Genomic DNA, 21,634 nt, shown 5'->3' with positions numbered 1-21,634 from the left:
GTGCCCTTGAAACCGTTGGACCACGATTAAGAACGCCCCTTAAAGGCGAGTCTCGGGCACCGATTGGCTGTTATGCAGGCGCGCCTAGTGGTGATTGGGCGACTTGGAAGGAGTCGTCCTAGGCCGGGGTCTGGGCCCAACTGACACCCAAGTGTGGCTGGCAGATGGCAGCACCGGACCTGCGGGCGGAGCTGGACTCGCTATTTCTGCAGCTTCTCGGGGACCTGGAGGAGCTGGAGGCGAAACGGGCGGCACTGAACGCCCGAGTGGAGGAGGTGGGCGCCTGGGGCGGGAGGGAGGGCACCCAGATGTAAGCTGAATCTCAACCCTGTGCTCTCTTCTCAGGGATGGCTCTCGCTCGCCAAGGCCCGCTACGCCATGGGTGCCAAGTCGGTAGGGCCCCTGCAGTATGCCTCCCACATGGAGCCCCAGGTCTGCGTGCGCGCCAGGTGAGGAACCTGCAATGGTGTAGCGGGTGGGCGGGCGGGGCCCAGGCCCGGGCAGTAAAAGGGCCATCGTACCTTCTTGTCCTTCAGCGAGGCCCAGGACGGAATCCAGACGTTCAGGGTTGTCAGAGCTGATGCCCAGACCCCAGAGGAGGTGGGGCCCCGCGAGGCAGGTGAGAATCCCTTCCTGTGTCAGAACCCCATCCCATCCCAATGTCAAAGACAGAGCACACAGAATAGTTGAGATGATTGTATTCGGGCTGGGGCAATAGAGCACCCCTAAGTTGAAGAGCAGAATGTTAAGACTTTAGGGAGGATTAGAGAAGTTACAGGGGGTTGCTTTACGGTGGGATGCTTTTGAAATGAAGGGCCTTCTCAGTAAGCTAAAAAGAAAACGTTCATCTCTGTGTCTAGCAATTTTGGAGGAATATTCTAATATCAGTTAATCATTCCTTAAAGAGCAGAGAGTTTGAAGATCCGTGTTAGGTCTTTCAGCATCTTCTGGCAAAATTGGCACGGTCAGGGTGTGGCCTTGTTAGGGTCAAACAGTGTCATCTGTGGGCCTTGTGGGAGTCAGAAGGAAGAGTGTCATTTGAACTGTAAGGGCAAGGGTGGTGCTATTTCCACAAACATAAAAGTTGGGAGATTTTCTAACCTTAAGTGTTTTCCAGAATGGTGAGCTCAAATTAAGCACAACATTGTCATCAAGACAGTAAAACGTTGGATAGTAAGATCCCAGTTTCCACTAACCTTTCTTCCCAGCTCTACGCAGGCGTAAAGGCCCCATGAAGACCCCAGAGCCAGAGTCCTCTGCAGTCCCACAGGACCCCCTGCACTGGTTTGGAATCCTGGTTCCTCATAGTCTACGGCAGGCCCAAGCCAGCTTCCGAGATGGTGAGCGAACTCTGCCAGTTGACCATGTAACCTTGGGCTAAATTCCAGCCCTCCACCTGTGAAGAGCACTTAAGCACTTACACCACATTAGGGTTTTGCAAGTTTTCTCCATTTAACCTTTTGTTGCATACCTTGTTTTTTTCCAAAAGCATATACTGGCTTTTGACAGCATTCTACCTTCATGCTAGCTGTCAGGGATACAGCAGAAAACATACATTCCCTTCGTGGAATGTTTATTTTCTGGAGAAAACGGACTGGAAGGCAGAGGGAGGAATTGGATGCCGGGAGCAGTTAGGTGTGAGATGCAAGTAGAAGAAGTGGAGGTGAGGTAAACAGTGGGAACTTGCATATGTTTTGGAAGTGGAAGCCCTAGCATTTGCTAACAGCTTGAATGCAGGGTTAAGGGAAGAAGGAGTCCAGGGAAGCCCATGTGTCCATGGAACTCCATCTTGGGAGGATGGAGCTGCCCTCACTTGGAATGGACAGGCTGCAGGGGAGCAGCTAAGGAGAAGTTGGAAGGTGAGTGTGGGTGTGGATGACTTCTTGTGTGTCTGGGTGGTCAGGCACATGCCTCTGGAGTTTGGGAGAGGCCTGGACTAGAGAAAGATTTGGGAGTCCACTGCAGAGTACTGGAGTTTAATTTTCCAAGTTGTTAACACATGCAGGATTAAAGCTGAGATGAGACCAGCAGAGGTCCTGTGGGAATGGACAGGAGGTGCTGGAGAGGAGACTGAGGAACAGCACTCACAGGTTGGGGGTGTTCCAGAAACCAGGGAAGAAAGTGTTTCCTATAGGGAGTAATGAGATACGTGATTAGTCCAGCTGTGGCGTGGGAGGCTGAAGACTGAGGACTGTGTGATGTGGAGGAATGGATGGCAGAGTATTGGAAAAAGTCACCTAGAGATGGATCCAGAATGTGGATCACTCTTAGGAGCAAAGGTAAAAGGTAGAGGGGGAGCAGGTAAAAACAGTAAAAGTGAAAAGGAGGGTAATGATGGAAGGAGGAAGGAAATGAGGCCATGAGATGGTGTTATGATCTATGATCCCTCATGGGTGATAAAGGTAGTCAAGGAAATCTGAGGAGGCAAAGACCTGAAGAAGGTGTGGGTGCAGTCAATGCATGGCCATCCCTGGAACATTTTAGGAAGAGTATGGAGGTCAGAGAGGTCTAGCGCCCCTGGAAACTTCTTAAGGGGTCCATGGCCTCCTGGGTGATGTGTCACAACATAATACCATGGTGACATTCTCTGTCTTTGCCCCAGGCCTGCAGCTGGCAGCAGATATAGCCAGCCTCCAGACCCGCATTGACCAGGGTCGAAGCCAGCTCCGGGGACTCCAGGAAAAACTTAAGCGGCTTGAGCATGGGGCTGTGTGATCTGTATCCACAGAGGAGGGCACCGACACATCTGTTCTCAAATGTGACAGCCTTATACCAGGACTTCTTCCTTCACAAACAGCCCCTCCCCCTACTCCTGGCCCATCTAATACTTCCTCCTTAAAATATTCTTGGTCTGCAAGTTTCTGGCTTTGTGAGGTATGAAGTTTGAAGAGGTAAACTGAGTAACGTTGAAAGCCACTTCTGTGAAACTTTTCTATGCCCGTTTTCTCATAGGATCTCCTCCCTTGGGACAGGTACGGGGCTGTTCATGTTAATGAACAATTGAAAAAAACTCGTATTAGTCAACTGTGGTGTTCCTGGATGATGAACATTGGATGAACAGTGGCAGGACAGGACAAGAGGGAGAGCTACAGGGTCACCAGATCCTTGAAACTAATGTGGATAAAAGAAAAGGCCATGCTGAAAGATAAGGACAGTATGATTTTAATCAATAAAAATATACCTTGTTGGGTGTGGTAGTTTATGCCTGTAGTCCCAGCTATCTGGGCTGCTAAAGCATGAGCATCACTTGAGAGGGTGAACTTGGGCATGAGGGAGGTCAAACCCCCTAGGTGGGCAACATAGTGTCTAAAAAAAAAAAAAGGCAAAACCAAAAAAACAAAAACAAAATTAAAACCCCCAAACCACCACCAATAAAACACCTGAGTAGATGGAAGCCTTTAGGTCTAAGCCAGGAAGTAAAAAATATGACCTGGGTTTTCAGGGGATTTCTAAGGGACCTTCCAGGTTTCAAAAAGCTGCCTTTATTATATCAGAGGTAAGGCTCAGCTTCTTCATTTGTTGAAGGATTAGTTGTATTTCTATTTTAAGACCTCTGACCTTGTTTCACTTTTCTACTGGGTTGTTGCCTTGTTAGCAATTTCTAGGGGCTCTTTCTGTTTGGTGGAATGTAATCCTTTGTTTATGAGATGTATTTCTTCCCAGTTTGTCTTTTAATGGTGTTGTTTTCAAAGTTTTTATTATAAAACAATTGAGTGACACAGAATTGAATAGTTAATAAAGTGAAAGCTATAGTAATCATAACCAAGCTCGTGTTCTTTGTTTTTTATTTCTACCCCCTCCCCCCGCCCCCTCCCCCCCGCCCCCTCCCTTAACCATCCCACAGCTCGTGTTTTTTAAATTTTAAGTACAGTTGCGTTTATCAGCTGTTACATGACTTTAGGAGTTGGTGTTGTAATTGACAATGACAAGGGAATTTTCCAGCGCTTTCACGAACTTCTGTGGTTTCAGGTGGGGTATGGAGTCCTGCACCAGGGCTTTCTATTTGTGTCCACGTTCAGTGTAGGGCACTCCACTCTACTCCGGATTCTGTCAACTTTTTCTTTCGCATATTCCAAGTGTCTTATTGCCTTCAGTACACTGGCATCATACATTTTAAGTCGAGCCATTTTGCTTTAATGCCGGTAGGACAGATTTGTCCTTGTTTTGTGGGTGAGGTGGGGTAGGGGTGAGGGGTGAAGGTCGCTTTTTGGCCATGTTTAGATTCATTTCCCAGTCACTAGCCTGTGGAATAACCCTGAGACCAGAGGAAAAGGATTTGCCCTCCCGCCCCGCTCTTTAAAGGTTGGGTTTCTTAAAATCCTACCATCAAAGTGAAATGAAGTCAGTAAGAGGAAGAAAGCACCCGGTTATTGCTTTGACCACAAATTATTCCTAGAGGAAGAGAGATTATGTGGACCTCCAATCCCAGCTGTGTATTTTACCAGTTGGAAGTCGCAGGTCAGACCGGCAAAGGCGTTCGTTTACTGTGCAGTCGGTTTTTAGGGGTGATGTACTCCGCAGAGGTGGGTGACACTGCATTTCTCTGCTTACGGAAGTGGTGAAGACAAAAAACGCTCAGCGAAGCGCCATTAACTTCTGCTCCAGTGCAGTACCCCGACACTCCCGGAAGATGCCGTTCCATTCCCCGCCCAGAGCACGCAGGAAGGGGTTGGCCCACGAAAGCTGGCGCAGCCGCAGTCAGGACAGAGGGTGGGGCTAACATCAGTTCATCCTGTTTGGGGGTGGGGCTGCCGGATGGGCTGACTCATGTCACGAATACAAAAAAGAGAAAGGGCTTTAAGACTGTTCCCATATGGTCTAGCGGTTAGGATTCCTGGTTTTCACCCAGGCGGCCCGGGTTCGACTCCCGGTATGGGAATGTGTCTTTTTCTAGTAGGAAATATTAGCCAGAATTTTGGCTTTTTGCCATTATAATACTTCAGCTCAAATTGGTAATATCCTCTCCTTTTCTATTTAAATCTGGAGAAACTGAAACAGAGAACTTTGGTCCCTATGGTTCTGTGTTTTGATAGAAGTGACCATTAAATACTATAAATATGGAACTATTAAGTAATATTTAAAAGTTTCAAAGTTATTGTCAATTTCCTTAGTGGAGAGCAGGGTTCTCCCGCCGGCTCTGTCCCCTGCTCCTCCTTGAGTAGATAAAGGAAGAGAATGAAAACGTGGGTGGGGGAGTGGAGGGGGAGCAGAGATGAGGGGTGCAAGACAGGGTGGGAGGGAGGGGAGTGGGAGGGGTAATAGCGGAGGCCTGGCAGTTGGTGCCTCCATAGGAAAGAACTGCTCAGAGGGAGAAACTGAGCCTGCAACAGCAAGAGTTAACCTTGTTGACGTTTTGTTGGTCTTGTTTGGCCCAGTGATAGGGATCTTTTTTCCTCATCGTATCATTCTGGGCTCAAGCCCAGAACCAACCAACTTCAAACTTCTTTCTTTTTTTTGAGACAGGTTTTCCCTATGCCTCCCAAGCTGATTTTGAACTCAGGAACCTCCTGCCACTGCCTCCCAAGTGCTGGGATTACAGATGTGAGCCAAAACTCAAACTTGTATAGGGCACTCTCTGGGGCCAGTAAATACACACTTTCTATCAAACAAAGAACCAAACCTACAAACATCCAGTTAGCAAGTGCCTTCCTCAGTTTTCTATCCCTTTTCGTTTGCTAGTTCCTTTTGATAATCCAGGAAGATTATTTTTATTAGAGTACAGTGATTATACAAAGGGGGTTTCATTGTGTTGTTTCCATAGATGGGTACAATGTATTCATGATCAATTGCACTCCCTCTATTATGCTCCCTTAACCCTCCTTCTCCTCGTTTTTGAACAGTATTTAGTGGGTTTCATTATGCTATCTTCATCCGTTCATATCTATGTAATGTACTTGATCTGTTCCTTCCCCAGACTCTTGCCTTTCCCAGTCCCCTTTCCTGCTGACCCCCAAACTCAGGCAAGTCTCCTCTTATATTGTGACCCATTATTATTGTTTTTTATTATCATTTTTGGTCTACATTCTGTATATGTGCAAAAGTATTTGATATTTAGCTTCTTGAGCTTGACTTATCTTGCTCAACTTGATGATCTCTAGTTCCATACATTTTCCTGCAAAACAACATCATTTCATTCATCTTTATGGCGGAAGGTATAAATAACACATTTTCTTTATTCATTCATCAGTTGATGGACACCTAGTCTTGTCCCATTGTTTGGCTATTATGAATAGTGCTGTGATACACATGGGTGTACAGTTGTACTTTGTAGGTTGGCTTACACTTCTTTGTATATTACGCCTAAGACTGTAGTAGGGTCATAAGCTAGGTCTATTTTTAGTTTTTTGATGAACTTCCATACTGATTTCCACAGTGATTGCACTAATTTACATTTCTACCAACAGTGTATGAGGGGTCCTTTTACTCACACAATTCCACCAGCATTTGATTTTTTTTTTTCCTGATGATAGTCAATCTGACTTGGAGTTAGGTAGAATTTCAGTGTAGTTTTGATTTGCATTTCCTTTATGACTAAGGATGTTGAACATTTCTTCATGTACTTATTATTCCTTTGTCCTTCTGGGGACTGTTTGTTCAATTAATCCCATAAAGGTTAGAGGCCAGATCAAGGGGCACATATTTTTCTAGGATCAATTAATCATGAATTGTCTCAAGGCTAGGCAGTTGTTACTTATTTGATATGGGACCCATTTGAGCCTAAACTTACACTACCCAAATGAAAACAAAAACAAAGGGCTGGTGGAGTGGCTCATGTGGTAGTGCACCTGCCTAGCAAACATGAGGCCCTAAGTTCAAGCCCTAGTACCAAAAAAGAACCAAACCAAAAAAATCTTTCCAAATATTTGAGCTCTGTGGTATTTAGCTAAGGTCTCTTCAGATAGGAAAAACTGACTTTCTATCTATCATCTATTGTTATGTCAACATTGACAAAGAATACTGACACTTGGCTGAGCACAGTGGCTCTTATTTATAATCCTAGCTACTCAGGAGGTAGAGACTGGGTAGATTTAGGTTCTTTGAGGCCAATCTAGGCAAAAAATTTCAGAGAGCTTGTATCATCTAATAAAAAATTGGGCTGTTGTGGCACATACCTGTCATTTCAGCTATTCAAGAAGAGTAAATGGGAGGATCACAGTCCAGGTCAACCTAGGCATAAACATAAGACCCTATTCAAAACACATCTAAGGCAAAAAGGCCTGGTGACTTGGCTCAAGTGATAGACCACCTTCCTACCAAGCACAAGGCGCTGACTTCAAACTCCAGTGCCTCCAAAAAGAAAAAAAAAATACAGAATAGTGGCACTTGATACTTACATTTATAATTCTCTTTTACTTACAGCTGCATTGTATCTTAGAGAACTGGGGCTGTTCATTGAATTATCTCTCAAATTCTTGCCTCCCCCAAAACATTAGCTCCAAAATGACAATCTTATTTCTGGCTATCAGATGTTTGGTTGGCTTTAACAGAATTCACCATAACAATGTTTTAGGAGTAGAGCAAAGGTGTAAAAACACAGCATTTGAAAAATAATTATGTAGAAACTACTGCCTATTTTTACTTAAAGAGTTATATACAAAAATCAAGATGCTTAATGTCTATTATTCCCCCTCCCCCACATACTATTAGGGAGTTCAGAAAAGAAGGCTTTGTCTTAAGCACATTTGGGGAGTGAAAGGGAAGTACTCATATTGTTTTTGCTTCCTGGATGTGTCTTTTTAAAATTAAAATTTTTTTAGTGGGACTGGGGTTTGAACACATGTTTAATTTTGTTTTTGAATTAATGTAATTGATAATACAATGGGCTTCGCTGTGATAATTCTGACATGTTTTATATACAATGCACATTCAACAAGTTCAGCCCCTCTACCACGGTCCCATTCCCCACTTTTCAAACAGTGTATGGTGAGTTTCTTTACACTGTCTTATACATATATGTACTGTACTCTAATCCCTTTACTCCTCGGTATCCTTTCTTCTCCTGTCTTCTCTGACATTCTGCTGAGGAGACCCTGAACACAGCTCTAATCACTGAGGCCCAAGAGCTGGTGATAAAGAGGAAGGTTGGGAAAATGAGGGCTGAGTTGTACATGGCACAGATGATTACAGTGGACAGAGAAGGCCTACAGGACAGTTTTTATGAGGGGTGATCAGTCTTATTGGGATAACAAAATGGGAGTTGAAAGATTAGGTGAGCAGACCAGAGGAGGTTAAAAAGCCACACAACGTGTAGCAGCTCCTCATTCTGATACAGAGTGAAATTGTCATGATGGTGGGGTGCATCAGCGTATGAAAGATAGCAAGGCACCTGTCAGTGGTCATGGAAGAGAAGATGTCAGTGGTACCCATGAAAAAGAAGTATAATATGAGGATGCAGCCAGATGAAGAGATAGCATTCATTCCAGAGAGAAAGTTTCCAGCATATTAAGGGCAGGAGGAACAAATGGTCAGAAGGAAGGCAATCAGAGTGTAAAGTCTATAGTCCCTACTCACATCACTGATAATATGCAGATTTCCATTACCATCAGGATGATGTTCCCGAGAGTATTGAAAAGGGTAGCATCTAATTTCCTGAGTACAAAAGAAACCTAAAAAGATGTATTTACTCTTGGATCTAGAACAATTACAGGACAGTTTTTGTTTTTAAAGTTGCAATTGTAGCAGAATTCTGTATTAGAAGTGGTTTTATATAGTAAGGCAGATGCTTTGAGCAGAGTTTCGTTATTGTGGATGTTTATCAAAAGAAAACACCATGTTTTATGAAGTGATATTTCTATGATTTTGAGATATGTAAAGTCCTATTCCAGAACATCAAATATAAAGTAGACAGACCCTTTCCTGCCATTCTGAAGTTCCTAATAAAAATCAGTTGGTATTGACCATAAACAAGTATATATACAAGTTGAATAATTTAAAGTCAAGTAGTGAATGAAAAAAGACTGAAAACTATAGCAAACAAATAACTGTAATGTGAAAATATTTAAGAGATTAATGTTAGTATTCTTGCTCTAGTTGTAAGAAAATTATATAAAGCTAACTTCCGTAATATATCCTATAGATCTGAATATTGTATGAAAGATAATTAATTTTAGGGTTTTTGTGTTAGGTTTTAGGATTCCTTTGTCTGTCTTAGAATATAGGCATGTACCCATAACAATATTTTGGTCAGTGGCATAATGGTGGCTCCATAAATCTATGATGGAGTTGAAAATTTTCTACCTCCTAGTTGCAGCGCAGCTGTCATAACATCCAATGTAACACATTACTCACTTGTTTGTAATGATGCTGGTGTAAGAAAACCTAATATAAAAGTATAGCAACACACATATATAGTATGTAATATTTGATAATGACTATGTTAATGGCTTATGAATTTGGTATATGATACATTTTATCTTTATTTTAACAGGTTCTCCTTGTAACTATTTTTTAAAGTTTTCTATAAAACTGAACAGCAGCTTATGTTGGCGGCAATCTCCTGTTTACTGATGCTGCTAATTACATGATTTTCCCTTGTGTTTGATTTGATCTAATGTTGTTTTGTTCATCATGGCTCCTAGCCATATAAAATGCACTTGTAATACACTAGGAGGAGGCCAGGCCAAGTGAATGATCTGGAAATGACATTAAAAGTGATTAAGGATTACAAAGATGGAAATCACTGATGTTTATGGCTTGCCATTTAAGCATGCCATAATTTTGAAGAAGAAGAACTAAGTGACAGAGCTGTTAACAAATCTTTTCTAGTGAAGGTAATGAGACTGATGCAGTTTTGAAAAGGGCATATATCAAATGTGGTTAAATTTCTTAATGGTCTCAATTGGTGACTAGAAGTGCATCCCTCCAAGCACCAAGATCATGGCCAGAATAAAATGTTTCTTAGAAATATTGAAAGAAAACTTTGGATCTACTGTGATGAATTTACTGTTAACTCTGGTGGGCTAAGCAGCATGGAAATCAATACTTATTACATAATGTGAAAGTGAATTGTGAATCTGAGAGCTGATGTGAAGGCAACTGAAAAAATTTTGGAAACTATGAATAAGCTAAGTGTGGAGGAAAATTCTTTGCCAGAACCAATCTTTCATATGGATGAAAACTGCCAATTCTGAACATGGATGCCTGAAAGCACTTTCATTCACAAGTAGGTCAAATCAAGGCTTTTAACAACGAGGTAACAACTCTGTTCAAGGACAGCATTACAGCCTACAAATTGAAACCCTTTGTGATCTGGCACAGAAAGAACACCAGGAAAGTCAATAATATCAATAAACACAATGCCAGTGTACTAAAGGAATAATTAGCAGTCATGTATGACTGAGGTTCTCTTCCAGATATCCTCCTCAAATTCCACACCACCAAAATGGACAAGTACAGTTTGGAGAATAATAACACTTTCAAGATTTTGCTTATTGATTTTTTTTGGCAGTAGTGGGGTTTGAAATCAGTGCGTCACTCTACCAGTTGAGCCACTCCACCAGCCTGAGATTTTGCTTATTGTTGATAATACTACTGCACATCCTCCTTCTGGTGTTCTTCATCCAAATATCAGAGTGGTATTTCCCACTCCAAACACCACCTCTTTGATTGAACCAAAGCATCAAAGACTTATAGACTTTTTAAGGCTCACTACTATAGAATGATCTTTGCCTTGTCTTTTGCTGCAACTGAGGAAGACATGGAGCAATTCTGGAAGGATTGCAACTTCCGTGACTACATCAAGAGCCTTACTTGAGGTTGGGGTGATGACACCAAGGGACGCATAAGTAGCATCTAGTAAATGATACTCAAGAGGTTCAACCATGTCTTAAAGTGCTTTTCCAAGGATGAGGAGGTTGCAAATTCATCAAAGCTGTGCTTGAGATGGCAAGCAGCTTTATCCTGGGTGTGGATAAAGATAACATTGGGGAAAACCTTGAGATGATTCATTTTGAGGAATTAACTAATGAAGGTTGACTGAAACAGCAATGCATAGCTGAAGAAGAAGCAATAGAAATGGTAACTGCAGAAGATAAACAACTCACAAGAAATTCATAGTGAAAGGTTTGTCAGAAGGTTTTGCTGACCTTAAAACTCTAAAAAATTGAAAACATGGATCCCAACACACAAAAAAATTATTATGAGAGGAATGTTTGTGGTGCATTATCAACTTAAAGCAAATCTATGATGAAAAAGCAATACAGCAATGACAATGAAGCAGCACATCACCAGGAACATAGTTCTAACAAGAGTGATATCTACCTCCTCAACAGAAGTCTCAGTCAGGTGCTTCAGAGGGATCCAGAAAGGCATTATCCTAGGAGATGACAGATACTTGCATGTTTCTGCTCACGAAAACCTTCCAGTGAGACTAATTTGGAATGGACAACAGTGATATTGATAGCCATGATATTGTGTAGGCCTAGGCTAATGTGTGCATTTTTGTCTTCTTTTTTAACAAAAAGTTTAAAAAGTAAAAAACCTCTTAAGAAAATAGAAAATATTCATATAATAAAGTTATAAAGAAATAAAATATTTTGTGCTGCAAGAGTGTAAGTTTTAAAAGTTGATGAAAGTAAAAAAAATGACAGTAAGCTAAGGTTAATTTATGATTAATTAAAACACTAAATTTGGTGTAGATAAAGGGCACAGTGTTTTTAAAATCTACAGTAATGTCACTCACCACTGACTGATTCAACCAGAGCAACTTCCAGTTTTGCAAGCTTTATTCATTTTTTAAATTAGACCCAATCCTTCACACTGTACAAAAATCAACTTCAAATGTATCAAATATCTTAATGTAAGACAAGTAACTTTGAAACTGCTAGAGGAAAGCATAGAGAAAATCTTGAAGATATAGGCATAAGTAATGTTTTTCTGAATATAACCCCAATTGCTCAGAAAATAAGAACAAAAATTCAAGCAGGGAATTGCATCAAATTAAAAAACTTATACACAGCAAAGAAAACAATTACCAGAATAAAAAGAAAACGAACATAATGGGAGAAAATCTTCACCAGTTTTTCACCTGATAAAGGGTTAATATCCAGACTATATAGAGAGCTCAAAAATTAAATACCAAAACAACAAATAGCACAGTTAATAAATGGCCAAATGAATTGAACACAGTTTCTTCTTTGGTGAGACTAGGGTTTGAACTGAAGGCTTCAAGCTGGCAAACCAGGCACTCACAAAGCAGTCGCTCTATCACTTGAGCCATACCTCCAATCCATTTTGCTCTGGTTATTTTGGAGATGGGGTCTTGCAAACTATTTGCTGGGGCTGGCCTCAAACCACGATCCTTTCCATCTCAGCCTCCCAAGTAGCTAGGATTACAGGTGTGAGTCACTAATGTCTGGCAAACACAGAGTTTTCTGAGTAAGTACACATGTATAATAAATATATGAAGAAAGGCACAACATCCTCAGCCATAAAGGAAATGCAAATCAAAATGACACTAAAATTCCAGTCAGAATGGCAATCATCAAGTAAACAAGGAACAAATGTTGGTGAGGATACAGGAGAAAGGAACCCTTATATACTGGTTGTGGGAATGTGAATTAGTGCAGCCACTATGGAAATTGACATGGAGGTTCCTTAAAAAACTAGAGATAGAGCCACCATAGAATCCTGCTATACCACTCCTGGGCACATATCCAAAAGAATGAAAGTCAACATACAATCAAAATACACCCATGTTTATAGAGCACTATTCACAATAGCTGAAGTATGGAATTAGCCTAGCATCAATGAATGAATGGATAAAGAAAATGTGTGTGTATACACAATGGAGTATTAATCAGCCATAAAGAAGAATGAAATTGTGTCATTTTGTAGGAAAATGGATGGAACTAGAGAGCATCATGTTAGCAAAATAAGCCAGACAGAGAAAGACAAACATCACATGTTCTCCCTCATATATGGAATCAGATCTTTAAAAATGAATAACAAGAATGTAAAACAGGTCCTATTTGGAGGTGGATATCAGTGAAGGGAGGGAAGGTAAAAGGGGAAGGCAAAGGGGGGTGAATATGGTCAGAATGCTTTATGCCTATGTATGAAAATAGAACCATGAAACCTGTTGAACTTGTTTTAAGAGCAGGGGAGGAGGGGAAAAGGGAGGGATAAAGGGCATGAATTGGAGCAAGGTGTTTTGTATGCATGTGTGGAAGCTTCACTATTAAACCCCTTCATACAAGTACATATGCTAACTAAAAAAAAATTTTGGCACTACTACTGGTGTAGTATGTGATAACAGCACATACTACACCAGAATCAGAAGAAAACTACCTCAACATGTTTAATAAAAATGAATTACCTTTTATTCAATTACCCATGAATTACCTTTTATTCAATGGTGAAAGACTGAAAACTTACCTTCAAAGATCAAGAACAAGGTAAGGGTGCCCACATTGTCAAGTCCATTCAATATAGTTATTGAAATTCTGAAAAGAGCGATTAGGAAAGAAAAAAAAGAAAAGTCATCCAAATTGGAAATGTAAAATTTTCTCTGTCCACAGATGCTAATAATATATAAACACATAAAATACCTGCATATAATCATATATAACATATTCTAAAGATTGCAAACATACATCCCCAAACTATTGGAAGTAGCAGAATTCAGTAAAGAAGCAGGACATAAGACAATATAAAAAACAAATCACATTTCTACATAGTATATTTCTAAAAGGAAATTAAGAAATCAATTATATGTACAAAGTCTTCAAAGAGAATAAAATTATTATTATTGTTAAGTTTATTAGAACTAAAGTCAACAAAGGATATGAAAACATTTTTACTGAAAGAAATATAAAACTTTTCAGAAATAAAGAAATGGAAGTATATATCATGTTAATAGACTGAAAGACAATGTTAAAAATTTAATATTACCCAAAGTGATATACAGATTCAATATAATACTTATGAAATGTAGCAAAGTTGCTATAACAATCTAGAAAAAGAAATTGAAAAGGAATTTAAAAATTACATTAGTTTAAAAAATAGCATATGTTAGGATACAAAATCTAACAAAATTTTATATGGAAAACTAAAAGAAAGATTAACATACTGTTAATATGTGGCAAGACTAGACATATAAGGAAATGTCTTTATATTGATTTACTTATCTTCTAAAATTTCATTTGATGTCTTTATTGACAATATTTAAGGAAATTGAGTCATTTATCCTAAAATGTATGTAGAAATTACAAGGACCTAGAATACATAAAACAATATTATATAACAAAGATGATAAATTTATACCACCAGATATTAGGATTTAATATAAAGTTTGGGATAGTTAAGACATTGTTGAATTTGTAATAGAATAAAATAAGAGATGAATGTTTTGAAATAAAGATCCACACATGCAGTGGTGCTTTATTTATCACATAGTCTCTACTGAAATATAGTTGGAAATCAAAAGTCCAATGAATGTTTTTAGGTCTGTTGAATATCCAGATGAAGGAAAATAAAACAAGATGCCTCATTTCACAATATACAAAAATAATTTAAAATGAATCCTATTTCTAAATATAATGCCAAAATACTTATGCATTCAGTTTTAGAAAGGATTATATTTTCATGATATTGAGAGGCAACAGATTTCTAAGACAATATAGTTTTAAGTGGAAAAAATGTGACAAACGTGGGGTTTTCATCAGGGATCTCCAGAGAGACAAACTGATAGATATACATACAGAGGAACACATGAGAGGTAGTTCATCAGGGGAATTGGCTCACCTGGTTTGAGAGCTGAGAAATCCCACAATAGACTATCTACAATCTGGGGAATCAGTAATATTTAACATTTCCTCATGTGTTTTTTAGCCATTTGTACTTTTTAAAAGAACTGTCAGAACAATAATTTGCCCATTTTTAATTGTATTATTATTTCTTTTGGGTGTTTAATTTTTTTGAGTTCTTTGTTTATTCTGGATGTTAATCCTTTATCTAGTGAGTGACTTCCAAAGACAGTCTCCCATTCTATGTCTTGTCTCTTCATTCTGGCAATTGTTTCCTTTGATGTGCAGAAGCTTTCAAATTTGATGCACTCCCATTAATCCATTCTTGATATCTTTGCCTGAACAATTAGAGTTCTATTTAGAAAGTTGTTGCCTATGCCTGTATCTTCTGGTGTTTTCACTGCATTTTTCTGTAGTAGTTTCAGAGTTTCAGGTCATGGAATAAAATATGTGATCCAACTTGAATTTATTTTTATACAGGATGAGAGATAGGGGTCCAGTTTCAGTCTTCTACATAAGGTTAACTCAATTTCCCAGTGCCATTTGAAGATATCTTTTCTTCAATTTTTGTTTTTGTCTTTGTCAAAAATCAGATGGTGATAGTTTTATGGGTTTTCTATTGGTCTACATGTCTGTTTTGCGACAGCCCCATTCTGTTATTGTTAGCATGGCTATGTAGTATAATTTGAGGTTCAGTATTGTGATATTTCCAGCACTGCTCTTGTTGTTCAGGTATAATTTTCTTATTTGGAGTCTTTTATGTTTCCATATGAATTTTGGGACTGTTTTTTTTCTGTTTCTGTGAAGACACTGGAATGTTGATGGAAATTGCATTAAATCTGTAGATTGTTTTCAGTAGTGTAGACAATTTTACAATATTGATTCTGCCAATCCATGAATGTGGGAGGTCTTTTCATCTAGAAAGACACTGGCAGTGTCTTCTTTGATTTCTTCTTTTCAGTGTTTTGTAGTTTTCATTGTAGAGGTTTTTTACCACTTAAATTTATTCCTAGGATTTTTTTGAGTATATTGTAAATGAAATTATTTTCTTAATTTCTTGTTTTTTCTGTATTCTTTTGTTTCTTTTTTTTATTGTTGTGCTGAGTGGGGGTACATTGTGGCATTTACAAAAGTTCTTGCACTACTACAATATATCAAATATATAGTGCTTGAATTCACTCCCTCCACCATTCTCCTTCATCCTCCCTTTCCGCATTCCTGGAATAGTTTCAACAGATATAATTTTTCCATTTACATACATATGTATACAGTATTTGCACCCTATTCACCCTTCTTTGCCATGTCCCCACCTTTCCCTGTCCCCCATTGGTACCAACCCCACCAGGCACCAGACTGGACTTGTTCTGCCCTCCTGTTCTCCAATTTTGTATAGGAAAAGAGAAAGAAAAAATGGCAGTTGTTTAAGACAGCTACACAGGGAGTTTCCTTGTGGCACTTCCTTGTTTATATGTATTAAAGCCCAATTTGGTTCATATCTCTATTTTTCTTCTTTTTACTTTAATCTCTTTCTTATGGTGGTTTCAACTGGTTTAAAAATTATTTATTCTCATATGTTCACCTCATACTCAATCATATTCACCTTTTTAACTTTCTTCTTTTACCCTCCCCTCCCTTAGCATGACTTATTTTTCATAGTATTGCTGTATTCGTATTGGGTCTGTGTATTCTACATATGAGAGAAAACATGCAACTTTTGGTCTTGTGCACCTGGCTAACTTCATTTAAGATGATGTTCTCCAGTTCCATTTATTTAACTGCAAATGACAAAATTTCATTCTTCTTTGTGGCTGAATAAGTAAAGTTTATTCCTAGGATTTTTTTTTCAGGATATTGTAGATGGGATTGTTTGCCTGACTTCTTTCTAGGTCTGTTTACTGGTGGTGTATGGAAAAGATAGATTTTTTTGTATGTTGATGTTGTGTTCTACGACTGCTGAAAGTGTTTATCAGATCTAGGAGTTTTTTGGTGGAATCTTTAGAGTCTTTTAAATATAGGATCATATCATCTGCAGATGTGCGTAATTTGACTTCTTCCTTTCTTATTTGAATCCATTTTATTTCTTTCTCTTGCTTTGTTGCTCTGGCTAGGTATTCATACACTATTGAATAATACTGAAGACTGTGGAGACACATTCTTATTACTAATTTTAGGGGAAATTATTTCAATTTTTCCTTACTATGATTTGGGGTATAGTTTTGTCCCCAAAACTATATAACTTTTATTATGTTTGGGTATGTTCCTTCTATTCCTAGTTTCTTTAGCACTTTCATTATGCAAGTATTTATTTCAACTTTAAAAAAATTATTCATTTATTCACATGTGCATACATTGGGTCATTTCTCCCCCTCGTTCCCCTCCCCTCCTCCCCTCCCCCCTCACTTCCAGGCAGAAACTGTTCTGCCCTTATCTTTAATTTTGTTGAAGAAAAGACATAAGCATAATAAGGAAGACAAAGCATTTTTGCTAGTTGAGTTAAGGATAGCTATACAGAAATATTCCTAGCATTGCTTTCGTGTACACCTGTATTGCAACCCAAGTTGATTCATCTCTGACCTTTACACTGGTTCCTGATTCCCTTCTCATGTTAACCTCTGTCACTTTAGGGTTTCTGTATTAACTCCTCTGGAGTGGGGACATCAAACTCTTTCATGTTTTGGGTTTTCTACCTATTCCTGTATCTCCCATGTATGCTCTCCCCTTGTCATGTGATCCAAGTCCAATCACATTGCTTCATTTGCCCTTGGTCTAAAGTCTGCATATGAGGGAGAACATATGATTTTTGGTCTTCTAAGCCTGGCTAACCTTGCTCAGAATGATGTTCTCCAGTTCCATAACAGTTGCATACCTGTTATGCAAGTATTTAATTGAGAATTTTTGTGTCTATATTCAGCAGGGAAATTGGTCTGTAGTTTTATTTTTTTGTGAATCTTTATCTGTTTTTGGTAATATTTGGTATTACCAAATATGGTAACATTCCTTCCATTTCTATTTTACGGAATAGTTTGCATGCATTGGTGTTCTTCTTTAAGGCCTAATAAAATTCAATAGTGAGCCTGTCTGGTCCAGGGCTCTCTTTTGTTGAAGATTATATTACTGCTTCAGTTTCTTTGCCTCTTACAGATCTGCATAAGTGGTTTGTGTCCTCTTGATTCAATTTTGTTAGGTCATATGCGTCTAAAAATTTACTCATTTCTTTCATATGTTCAAGATTATTTGAATATGATTTTTTAAAAAAAATATGGAATCCTTCACAAATTTGAATGTCATTCCTGTGCAGAGGTGATGCTAATATTCTTTGTGTTATTAGAATTTTACTATATCTACTACTGAAGAAAGCACTATTTGAATATGATTTTGATGAATTGCTTAATGATCCTCTGAATTCCATTGGTATTCATTGTTTTCTTCTCTAATTTTATTCACTTGGATTTTCTTCCTCCTGTTGGGTAATTTGCATATCTTTTCAAACAATCAACTTTCTGTTTTATTGATTTTTTAAAAAAATTTTTAAATTTTTTATTGTTTTATTATTCATATGTGCATACAAGGCTTGGGTCATTTCTCCCCCTTGCCCCCACCCCCTCCTTTACCACCCACTCCACCCCCTCACTCTCCCCCCCACCCCCTCAATACCCAGCAGAAACTATTTTGCCCTTATCTCTAATTTTGTTGAAGAGAGAATATAAGCAATAATAGGAAAGAGCAAGTGTTTTTGCTGGTTGAGATAATGATAGCTATACAGGGAGTTGACTCACATTAATTTCCTGTGTGTGTGTGTTACATTCAAGGTTAATTCTTTTTAATGTAATCTTTTCTGTAGTTCCTGGTCCCCTTTTCCTATTGGCCTCAGTTGCTTTTAAGGTATCTGCTTTTAGTTTCTCTGCATTAAGGGCAACAAATGCTAGCTAACTTTTTTAGGTGGCTTACCTATCCTCACCCCTCCTTTGTGTGCTCTCGCTTTTATCATGTGCTCAAAGTCCAACCAATCCCCTTGTTGTGTTTGCCCTTGATCTAATGTCTGCATATGAGGGAGAACATAAGATTTTTGGTCTTTTGGGCCAGGTTTATGCTTTTTTATTCTCCCTTCTTTCCTACACTTTATTATTTCTTTTTACCTACCAATTTTGGGTTTGGTTTTTACTTGTTTTTCTAAGAGCTTAAGGTATATCATTAAGTTATTTAATTGAAATTTCCTGTTTTGATGTAGGTGCTCCTAGCTATAAAATTTCCTCTTAGCACACCTTTGTTGTATCTCAAAGATAATTATTGTTTTCATTTTCATTTGATTCTAGGAATTTCCCCTTTTATTTCTGCATTGTCCAAGTACATTGTCATGTGTTTGAATATTTTCTGTAGTTTCTTTTATTATTTGTATGTAGTTTAATTCCATTGTGGTCTAATAGAATATAGGAGTTCATTTCACTTGTCTTGTGTTCATTAAGACTTGTATTGTGTCTTAAAATATGATCTATTTTGGAGAAAGTTCCATGGTGTGAGAAATATGTGTTATGGTACAGCTGCTGGGTGAAGTATTCTGTAGATGTCTGTTGAGTCTACCTAGTCTATATTTTCATGTAATTCTGAAATTTATTTAGACTTTTTTTCTGGATGACCAATTTATTGGTGAGAATGGAATACTGAGGTTACCCAATGTTATTGTTGTCAGTCTATCAGTGTTTCTATGTCCAGTAGTGTTTGTTGAATGAAGTTGGGTGCACCAAAGTTTGGTGCATATATTTATTTAATTTTTATTTTCTCCTGGATAGTTCCCTTTATGAATATTCAGTGACTTTTGTCTTGTCTTACTAATTTTGGTTTGAAGTTGTTTTTCAGATATGAGTATAGCTATCCTTGCTTGATTTCAGACTCCATTTGCTTGGAAAATATTTTTTCAACCTTTAAGATAATAGTTGTCTTTGCCAGTGAAATGTGTTTCTTATAGACAACAAATGGTTGGGCCTTATCTTTTGATCTAACCCGCTAATCTTTATCTTTTGATTGGAGAATTGAAACCATTTACATTCAGTGTTATTAATGAAAGGTATGTGAGGAATGACACATTTTGTGTCAGAGAAAGGGGACCTTATTTCCACCTGTACAAGTGGACACTACACTAGACTTGGATAGACAATACTGAGGATTGAACCTAGGGCCTTGTGTATGCTAGGCAAGAACCCTACCACTACATTCCAATTTATTAATGAAGCATGAGTCCTACTGGACAAGACAAGCTGGGTCAAGCATTTGAGGATGCTTTTGAGGTACTGAGACAACATTCAACTGTGGCTCTTCAGTACTCTCCTGATTACAGAACTTGCTTGGCTTTCATTAACTATTGTTCCCACATTAGAGGAAATTCCAACTGTTAAGGAATCTTCCCTGTAGAGGAGCCAGTCTGTAATTAGAGAACTGTAATAAACAGTGATGCAGACTTCTGTGTTGAAGGAAATATTCATCAGTCTCTGCAGAACATAACTGAAAGCTAGTTGTTACCATCTGCTGTTTACACCAAAGGGGAAGAAAGAGCCAGAAGAAGCTGTGACTGTTTTAATACTTTTAGGAATCCCTGTTCAATCCTGAGATGACATGCTGTTATCCAGTGGGTTGGTAAAAACAAAGGCCTGTTTCAGTTTGTAACAAAAAACAAGGAAAAACTTGCTGAATTTTGGGGAAAAAGAAAAGGCAACCAGAAGATCATGATTTATCAGAAAATGGCCAGAGCCCTGAGGAATTATGCAAGGACTAGGAAAATCACCAAAATCAGGAAAAAGCTCACCTGCCAATTCAGTGAGGCCATTCTCCAAAGACTCTCCCCACCTTGTTTTCTCACAGTATGTGCAACCTGATCAAGAATATCTCAGTTTGAATAATTGGAATGCAAATTATAACAAAAATCTGCATGCCAATTACCATAAGTTGAGCCACTCTGATTATTAAATGTACTCTACACTACAAGTTTCAAGATTTTTCTTTTGAAGCAAACAGCCTTGCCTTCTACCAATAGATTCCATATCCCTGGATTGGATTGGGCTAATGACAGAGCAAAAATATTTGAAAGATAATTGTGTCTGTACTGGCCATGTATGGACATTTTTTCTTGCCATTATTCCCCAAATGATGTAGTATGACAAGTATTTAGATATCATTTACCTTGAATTAGTATTTTTTTGGAGGTGGTACTGAGCTTTGAACTCAGGGCTTCACACTTGTAAAGAAGGTGCCCTACCACTCTATCCCTTTTTCATTTTGGGCATTTTTGAGACCAGGGCTGGTTTCCAACCATGCTCCTCCTCATTTCTGCATCCCCAGTAGCTAAGATTATAGGCATGAGTCACCATGCACGGCTTATGTTTAAGTCCATTTTTGAGTTGATTTTTGCATAAGTGGTGAGGTAAGGTCCATTTCCATTCTTCTGTATGTAGATATCCAGATTTCCCAACCCAATTTATTGGAGAGACTGTTCTTCCCCTATTTTTTGTTCTTGGCATCTTTTGTTGAAAATCAATTGACTTTAGAGAGGAGGATTTGTTTCATAGCTCTCTTTATTTTTTTTTTTTGCATATTGACATTTGGTCTTGGATCTCCATTCTATTTTATTGTTCAACGTGTCTTTTTAAAGTCAGTATTATTTTGGTTTGATTACTGTACCTTTATAATATATTGTGAAATCTGGCAAATATGTTGCCTCCAGTTTTGTTCTTTTTGGTCAAGAATTCTTTGGCCATTCAGGATCTTTTATGGTTCTGTACATATTTTAGATTTTTTTTTCTATTCCTGTGAAGAATGATGTTGGTATTTTCATACAAATTCATGAAAACCAATTAGTGAGAATGTGGGGGAGAAAGGAATCCTTAAACACTGCTGGTGGG

At 38.5% G+C, this 21,634-nt stretch overlaps 1 protein-coding gene, 2 non-coding genes and 1 pseudogene across 6 annotated transcripts; 3 read left to right on the top strand and 1 right to left on the bottom strand.

The window, feature by feature from the left end:
* Positions 1–25: 25 nt before the first annotated feature.
* On the top strand, positions 26–3,762 carry Vma22 (vacuolar ATPase assembly factor VMA22). Of its 4 annotated transcripts, none has more exons than XM_074070434.1 (6): positions 26–275; positions 346–449; positions 537–619; positions 1,209–1,340; positions 1,738–1,859; positions 2,603–3,762. In XM_074070434.1, exons 1-6 carry the CDS (start codon positions 165–167, stop codon positions 2,624–2,626), a joined length of 576 nt encoding a protein of 191 aa, XP_073926535.1. In that variant the 5' UTR covers positions 26–164; the 3' UTR covers positions 2,627–3,762. The 4 variants fall into 4 exon arrangements, with proteins under 4 accessions (XP_073926535.1, XP_073926536.1, XP_020012260.1 ...); XM_074070435.1 differs by lacking the exon at positions 2,603–3,762 and adding an exon at positions 2,006–2,596; XM_020156671.2 differs by lacking the exon at positions 1,738–1,859.
* A 1,045-nt stretch (positions 3,763–4,807) lies between these two features.
* Positions 4,808–4,879, top strand: Trnae-uuc (transfer RNA glutamic acid (anticodon UUC)). The gene has a single exon. It is a non-coding gene; the product is annotated as a tRNA-Glu (tRNA).
* A 13,118-nt stretch (positions 4,880–17,997) lies between these two features.
* On the bottom strand, positions 17,998–18,100 carry LOC141422842 (U6 spliceosomal RNA). The gene has a single exon (XR_012447561.1). It is a non-coding gene; the product is annotated as a U6 spliceosomal RNA (small nuclear RNA).
* Positions 18,101–19,972: 1,872 nt separating this feature from the next.
* LOC141422687 (transcription factor Spi-C pseudogene) lies at positions 19,973–20,702 on the top strand (annotated as a pseudogene).
* The last annotated feature ends 932 nt before the right edge of the window (positions 20,703–21,634 follow it).

This window comes from Castor canadensis, chromosome 4 (assembly GCF_047511655.1).
Source record: "Castor canadensis chromosome 4, mCasCan1.hap1v2, whole genome shotgun sequence".
NCBI lineage: Eukaryota > Metazoa > Chordata > Mammalia > Rodentia > Castoridae > Castor > Castor canadensis.
This window is presented reverse-complemented; position numbering and strand designations above follow the sequence as displayed.